Below are 8,143 nucleotides of genomic sequence, written 5' to 3' on the forward strand. Positions count from 1 at the left end.
TAAACTAAAACGCAATTCTAGTCTTATTCCAGGGTCCAAATGCCATCTTCAAGTCTACATCGCAGGTTTTAACAAGAGGCAAAAAAACAGAGAGATTCAATCTACCAAAAGAATTGGAGTTTGTAAGCACGATTCATAGGGGAGTACTATCTAAAATTGCATTTGATATCTTTTTCTCGAGTTCAACTTCATCAATCCATATGGAACTTTGACGACGCAGTAACTCATTCTTCTCTTTCTTCTTCTCCATGATTTTCTTCTCTCTCATCTTGTGGTATTCAAGCTTCTCGGCTCTTTCTTTCAGCTGCACCCACAAATTTCAATATAAGGAACATATACTACAGGGCCTTAAGCATTCAAACAAGGGTTAAATCAAATGGAGTAACAACCTATATGTCATGGATGATATAAACTATGCTACCAATGGAACCCTAAATCGTAATTGTATGAGTAGGATAAGAGTACCAATTCCTGATTAGTAACAACAATTTGTGTTCATTTAATTTACCAAATCCAACTTTAACTTTGTGGTGAACCCTAGGTGATACTTGATGCGAGGATGGATAACTGGGTGAACGATGGTAATCCACAGAATGAAAAGGAGAAAACTGGTGAAATTGAAATGTTCTACCATTAATGGAAGGAAATTCGACGTACCAGAGTTTGCCGGAACTCCTCCTCAGCAACCTGACGTTCGGCGGCTTTAGCCTTTTTCTCGGCGGTTTTAGCGGCTCTACGCTCTTCACTTTCAATCCTCAGAGCTTCCTTCTTGATCTCATCTTTCCTCTGTTTCTCAAGCCTCTGAAGCTCCATTTCATGGATGTACTCCTTGCGAACGGCTTTAACCTTTTTCGCATAGTCACGACGGAGCTGATCGAGCTTCGCTTGAGCCTCCTTTGGATCCTTCGGTGGTTTCCAGCTGTTGAGATAATGATTGGGGGAAAGATATTCTTGGTTGCGTTGGTGGTCATTGTGATGAGAAGGCGCAGTGGTGGAGGAGACAGATCGGCGGTGGACAGTAAATATGGTCCTCAGTGTCGGAGAACGGAGGAGCAACCGTGGGCTCGCCATTGACGTCGGCTATGGTGAGGGTTTTGGAGATCTTCGTATGTAAAGTTCTTCTAGCAATTTTACTTTCTAATACATAACTTTCATATATTCCATTTTGGCCCCATAAGTTTCTAACCTTTTACTTTCGACACGAATTTCACACTCCCTATTTCTCCAACCTCCGCCACTGCAATTCATTTGATGATTCCCTCCCAGTTCTTCTAAATTCTTCACTCAAAAATCTCATCATCATCATCCATAACAAGATCCACCTTCCACCATCAAATCTCTCTGTTTCTTAACTGAAACCAAAGTTCGATCTCGGTATTCCACTGGTCTCTGTAAATGAGGAGGTATATCAATCACAAAACACACATTGATCTGTTCGTCTGTGCGTCTGATTTCTCGTATCTGATATTACCGGATTTGGATCTTACCGGTGTATTTACAGGCCCGGAGAAGGAACGACGCTCAAAAGATTGCATCATAACCGACACCAGCTGAAGCAAGTTAAAGGACTGTTCGGAAAACTCGTAGTTGCAGCTATCTTACTCATTGCTCCGACTCTCTACTTCGTATACTTCTTCAACACTAGTTCATCATCATCATCGGACTTTCCATCTGAGGTCACTTCTTAACAATTCCTTTTCGCTCAGTACTTACTTTTGCGTTAAATTCTTCGTTTGCTTAATTATACTTGGTTACGAATCTGTGCTCCTGCACGAATCGTTATGCAAATCGAGATGTCATAACCTGTTTGCAAGAAGATGATTAGTTTTTTCAACAAGCATTTCTATAGCTTATGAACTTTTAACTCCATTTTTACGCAGATTGATGTTCAAAAACTCTGGGATACTGCTGATTCTGGTGGTTGGATACCATCATCTGCTCCAAGATCTGACTGGCCTCGTATGTACTTTTGGTGTTCTTGATCTGTTTCCATCTTACCCTACTGTTCTTGAATCTTGATAGTCTGTATTGATCTTTGATTCTTATTTTCAAACATTCATAGCTCCTCCAAATGAGAGTAATGGGTATCTGCGTGTCCGTTGTAATGGGGGTCTGAATCAGCAGAGAACAGCTGTATGTTTCTTATAATTTTGACCATTTATATTCCTCTTTTTGCACATTTTTAGTGTTCTTTTGAGGTGACAATTAAACTAGTTGTTGATACATTGATATTCTATATTTACTATGACATTGTAATTGAGGATGCAACTTTGTGTAGATCTGTAATGCAGTTCTTGCTGCCCGAATTATGAATGCTACCCTTGTGCTGCCCGAGTTGGATGCAAATTCCTATTGGCATGATGACAGGTATCTTAAATAATGTCTTTGTTGCATTTAATCCTTAGAACATTGTGTCAATGTAACATTCACATAAACATTTGAATTACTCTTTCAGTGGTTTCCAGGGTATCTATGATGTTGATCATTTCATCAAGTCATTACAACACGATATACAAATTGTAAAAAGCATTCCAGAAATCAAGAAGAATGGAAAGACAAAGAAGATAAAAGCTTTTCAGGCATGTTTTTCAAACTACTTAAACTTCCATGATATTCATGATACTAATAAACATGGTTAAATGTTGTAATATGAAGAAATAAAAGTGCATTGCTATTTCTTTCCTTACTGTAGCTTCGGCCACCAAGAGATGCTCCTATACATTGGTATACAACAGTTGCTTTGGAGAAAATGAAGGAGCATGGTGCAATTTATCTCACTCCTTTCTCCCATAGATTAGCAGAAGAGATTGATAACCCTGAATATCAACGGTTAAGATGTAGGGTCAATTATCATGCCCTAATTTTTAAGCCACATATCATGGAATTAAGTCACAAAATAGTTGATAAACTTCGGTCACAAGGTCATTTCATGTCAATCCATCTTCGATTTGAAATGGATATGCTCTCGTTTGCAGGGTAAGTTTAAGTTACCATTACTTTTCTTGTAATTAATTTATGGGAATATGTTTATAGGAAATCTCCAATAAAGTCTCAATATTTTGAGACAATTTACAGTTTAATTGGTTAAAACATTGAGACTTTTCTAAAGATTACGTTATTTTTTAACAATAACCAAAATATTGAGACTTTTTTTAAGATTACCCTTGAACTAATTTTGTTTATTGGTAAAAAATAACGTAATCTTCAGAAAAGTCTCAATATTTTGACAAATTAATGAAAAAAGACAGGATACTTGTTAAATTTACGAAACCGGCCAAAAAGGGTTATTCCGTAATTTTAGCTGGTAATCTGTCTTTTTTTTGTAAACAAAAATTAATTTGGGATTAAAGTGTAAACTGACCCAAAATATTGAGACTTTATTGGAGATTTCCCTATGTTTATTATTCGTGTTTGTGATTATTTATTTATTTATGTGGCAGGTGTTTTGATATATTTTCCCCCGAAGAGCAAAAGATATTGAAAAAATATCGTGGTGAAAATTTTGCTGAAAAGAAACTAATTTATAGTGAAAGGAGGGCTATTGGAAAATGTCCATTAACTCCAGAAGAGGTACCTTTAATATAATCAGCTACTTTTTACCAAACGCCGTTACTTTATCAACCAACTAACTTTTCACTTTTCAGCCAGTCTGCCAAACACACAGTGTTTTAACTTTTATATAATTCACAGGTGGGCTTGATATTACGTGCAATGGGGTTCAACTCCTCGACCCGAATATACCTAGCCGCCGGTGAACTATTCGGCGGTGAGCGGTTCATGAACCCGTTTCGGTCCATATTCCCTCTCCTCGAAAACCACACCAGTGTGGACCCCACCACCGACCTTAAATCCAATGCTCAGGGCTTAATCGGTTCAGCTGTCGATTACATGGTTTGTCTGTTATCAGACATTTTCATGCCAACATATGATGGCCCAAGCAACTTTGCCAATAACCTTTTGGGCCATCGCCTCTACTTGGGCTTCCGGACCGCGATTAGGCCCGATAGAAAAGGCCTTGCTCCGGTTTTTATCGATCGGGAAAAGGGTCGGGTTGATGGGTTTGAAGAAGCGGTTAGACTGGTTATGATGAGGACTAGTTTTGGTGGGCCCCATAAGCGCGTGTCACCCGAATCTTTTTATACGAATTCTTGGCCCGAGTGTTTTTGTCAAAAGTTGGGTGTAAATCCGGCTCATAGATGTCGGAATGATATGATGTAGGTAGGGTTTTGAGAAATGAGAGTTATTAGTATTTTAGGTTTGATTCTTTCTTGATGTGGTTACATTTGTATTCAAGTCTATAAATATACTTTGATTTTGGAGTCTTGTAAAAGCAATGTTGTTTGTGTAATAACTACTGACCCGACCCGACCCGATTAAGACGAATAGAGTCGGGTCTAAAATTGGAATCGGGTTTATAGGCCGATCCGAATAACATGTAACATATATAGGGTTGGGTTCAGGTATATATCATTGCATTTTTATCATAAAAGTACGCTATGGGACTACCCAAAAGACTTGAAAAAACACAGCTGTTAGAAGCAAACATATTTGGTTCTTTGGGGCAGGGGTAAAAATGGAAAACAGAAACAAAGAGGAAAAATTATTTGGGGCAGGGCTGTCAAAAATGCATAGTCATTTTACCATCCTTTTCGGCTGTCACAGATTATTCCTATAATGCCCCTGATCTAGAAATGATTATAGTTATGGTAGATTACACCCTTTTCTAAACATGTTAAAATGAAACAAAAGAAATTATCTCACAGGAAAGGAAAACAGAAATCGGAGATGACCATTTTGCCCTTGGTTTGGGTCTTTAACATACTAGACTTGAAATATGACTTAAAACATGTTAAAAATGGAACAAAATGCAAAACAGATAATATAACTTGTTAAAGTGACATAATGTCATTACATTTCAATAACAAAATAATAGGAATACTAGATTCCAAATATCAAAAATCATCACAAAAAACTAGAGTTTTGTCCGATTTCGGCTACTAAATCTGGTATTCAAAATTAATAGGGTTGTCCTACTTAGATCCACCTCCATTCTTATTTAGATGCCTTTTCTTGGTTTGAGCTTTGCATGATACATCAATTTCTATCCTATCAACCATATGAGATTGATGTTCCAAATTAGATACAAAAGTTATGAAAGAATTAAATTTAATATACACATAGAATACATATAGATAAAATCATTTCTTACCATTTTCAATATCAAATTGAGTTTCATGCACTCCATCATCTTATTCCAAGGTATCAAATTATTTCTTACCATTTTCAATATCAAATTGAGTTTTTGGGCTTTTGTAAGTGTGGTTCCATTTTATTCCAAGGTATCCTAGGATTGCGTACAAGAAATTGGTCCCCATTTTTCTTATCTTTGTCCTCTCCATTGTCAAATTCTTCATCTGAAGGGATCCATTTAGCATCATCAGATAAAATAGAGGCAATTTCACCAAGTCATTCAAAAAAAGGATCACATATTATCTTGTCCATTGAAGAAGCAACATATTCTTCATCGGATCCATTCAAACCCTCCATATAAACTTCAACTTCACGATTTGAAGTTGAAGTCATAGTTGTTGGTTAAAGGTTCCTTAAACAATCGATGCAAACAACAAAATAAAAAAATAAGACATGGTAACTGTATTATAGAAGACAAGTTGAGAATTAGGTTTTGGCAGGTTCAGTCCATGGGGTTCAACATGCTGACACAATAAACCCCAGCCTAATTTGTCTCACAAATTTGATTTATGAAAATTACCATTTAGACCTTGGACTTATTATTATTATTATTATTATTATTATTATTATTATTATTATTATTATTAGACAAAATTACAAAAATGGTCCCTATGGTTCGCCAAAAATCACAAAGTCAGTCCCTATTAATTTTTTTTGACGAACATGGTCCCTGTGGTTTCCAAAACTTGCATCAATGGATCTTTTTGCTGACGTCGTTACTGTTCATCCGTTAGTGTAAGGGTATTTTGGTCTTTTCAAGTAGCAGGGACTGGATTTGTGATTATGGGTAAACCATAGGGACCATTTATGTATTTTTTTCTATATTTTATGTTTATGAGTTTGTGACTTTTCTACCCATTTACTTTTTAAAATATCATTTTGAACCCTTCACTTTGAACTTTGAAAAATGTTACTTTCACCCCTCTATTTTCTAAATTTTTGTGTTTAACCCCGTATTATATATAATTTGTTTTTTATTAATAACTTTTGTTCACTAACCTAAAAAAACTATTTTTACGTGTTTATTTTAATATATTTGTCGGTATAATTCAAGGTGATCAACGTTTCGACTATAATTTAGAACTTTCTTTCGTTATTTTTTTTTTAAAGTTACATGGTTTTTTTTTTATAAAATTGTCGGTTTAAATTCGAGCTTATTTTTCGACGTAGTTTATTTTTTTATTTTTTATTTTTTTATTTACGTTTCCTACGTATGAGACGGGTCATATATAATAACTTTCGTTTGTTAATTTTAAAAAATATATTATATTCGAGATTGTCTATGTTTTGATGTATTTTGTATACATTTTGTGCTTAATTTTATATACATTCCTACGTATCATTCGGGTCATATATAATAACTTTCGTTTGTTAGCTTAAAAAAATGTAGTATATTCGAGTTTATCTATGTTTCGACCTAACTTTTATTTCATGTTTTTTACGTATCAATATAGATTCGAGTTCGTCTATATTTCGACGTAATTATTTTTATGTTTCGTGCTTATTTTTATGTACGTGTTTTTTTCATTCATGTTTTTTTACGTCGAAATGCAACTTTTATTACTATAATCACCAAAATTCAACGTACAAAATTCAAGCTTATAATTACGCTTTTATCTATTATATGTGAACAACCTTATACGTAGAAACATACATAAAATAAGTACCAAAACATTTTGCGAAACATATTTTTTTTAAGTTTTCGTGCTTTATTTTTTGTACGTTTCCTACTTATGATTAGGGTCACATATTATATATTTTTTATTATTTAAACGTTCGTTCGTTAACTTAAAAAAATCTTACTTATTTTTATGCACGTGCTGATATAAATTTGAGTTTTTCTTTTTCTTTATTTTTTATGTTTTGAAAATTACCATTTAGATAATATTATTATTCTTTTTAATCATTTTAAAGAGAATTACATACCAAGAATGTTATAACACCATATGTACACATTGATTGTTCTAAGCAAGGTTTTATTTTTGGTATATTTTTTTTCTAGTTTTGGTACGTACACTTTGAATTTCTAAGCAACAATCTATTATTGGTATATTTTGTTCTAGTTTTGGGGTGTAATCATTTTTTGAAAAAGAAAAAAAAAACATTTTTGATTTAAATCAGACTAAATGATTTTTAAAAATTAAAAACATATTTGAAATCTAATCAACAAGTTGGAATTTTTAAGAAAATATTTTGTTTTTTACTAAAATATAACAAAAATTAAAGAAACACACTAAATGAAAAAGAGATACAGCCATACAAAAGCATAAAAATTGACTTGATTGAAAAATGGTTGGTATTAAATATTTCAAAATATCACTATTGATTATTTCAAATATGAGAAATTAAATATTTTCTTATTTTTTGTTCTTATAAATTTTCGTACCAATTAAATAATGACATACATAACATTTAATGCTTATTTAATGATATTTTAATATACTAATATGATACATGTAATCATTTAATTGGATATGAGGATTTATAAAAACAAAAATAGAAGGACATTTAATTTCTCTTCAAAAAATATATAAAAAGTTTTCCAGATACAGAAAAAAAAAATATTATATATCATCGAAATCTAAAATGAACATTTAATAAATAAAAATAGGGATAATGACTTAGGAGGGTAATAAGGTTTTCAACTTGTCCGTATTAGGTCACTAAGGTTTTTTTTGTGCATATTAGACCAATATGGTTGTTATTACTGTTTAGAAATAGTCCTTTTACCGGTTTTAACAGGTAAAAATGACTATTTCTAAACGGTTATAACAACCATATTGGTCTAATACGCACAAAAAACCTTAGTGACCTAATATGGACAAACTGGAAACCTTATTACCCTCCTAAGTCATTAACCCTAATTATTTAGAAAACATGCTTACTAATCAAT

The 8,143-nt window shown here is 33.3% G+C and overlaps 2 protein-coding genes across 2 annotated transcripts; one reads left to right on the plus strand and one right to left on the minus strand.

Annotated features, from left to right (window-relative positions):
• LOC145031242 (uncharacterized) lies at positions 1-1,120 on the minus strand. The gene is made up of 2 exons (XM_078979762.1): positions 658-1,120; positions 1-304 (listed from the first exon to the last, which is right to left on the minus strand). The coding sequence occupies exons 1-2, from the start codon at positions 1,069-1,071 to the stop codon at positions 134-136; spliced, it is 585 nt and encodes a 194-aa protein (XP_078835888.1). The 5' UTR covers positions 1,072-1,120; the 3' UTR covers positions 1-133.
• Positions 1,121-1,226: 106 nt separating this feature from the next.
• On the plus strand, positions 1,227-4,463 carry LOC145031241 (O-fucosyltransferase 1-like). Its single transcript, XM_078979761.1, has 9 exons — positions 1,227-1,403; positions 1,502-1,676; positions 1,881-1,959; positions 2,063-2,133; positions 2,279-2,367; positions 2,456-2,579; positions 2,693-2,976; positions 3,441-3,570; positions 3,691-4,463. Exons 1-9 carry the CDS (start codon positions 1,396-1,398, stop codon positions 4,216-4,218), a joined length of 1,488 nt encoding a protein of 495 aa, XP_078835887.1. The 5' UTR covers positions 1,227-1,395; the 3' UTR covers positions 4,219-4,463.
• Positions 4,464-8,143: the final 3,680 nt, after the last annotated feature.

Source organism: Lactuca saligna, chromosome 2, assembly GCF_052625555.1.
Source record: "Lactuca saligna cultivar CGN05327 chromosome 2, ASM5262555v1, whole genome shotgun sequence".
Lineage (NCBI taxonomy): Eukaryota > Viridiplantae > Streptophyta > Magnoliopsida > Asterales > Asteraceae > Lactuca > Lactuca saligna.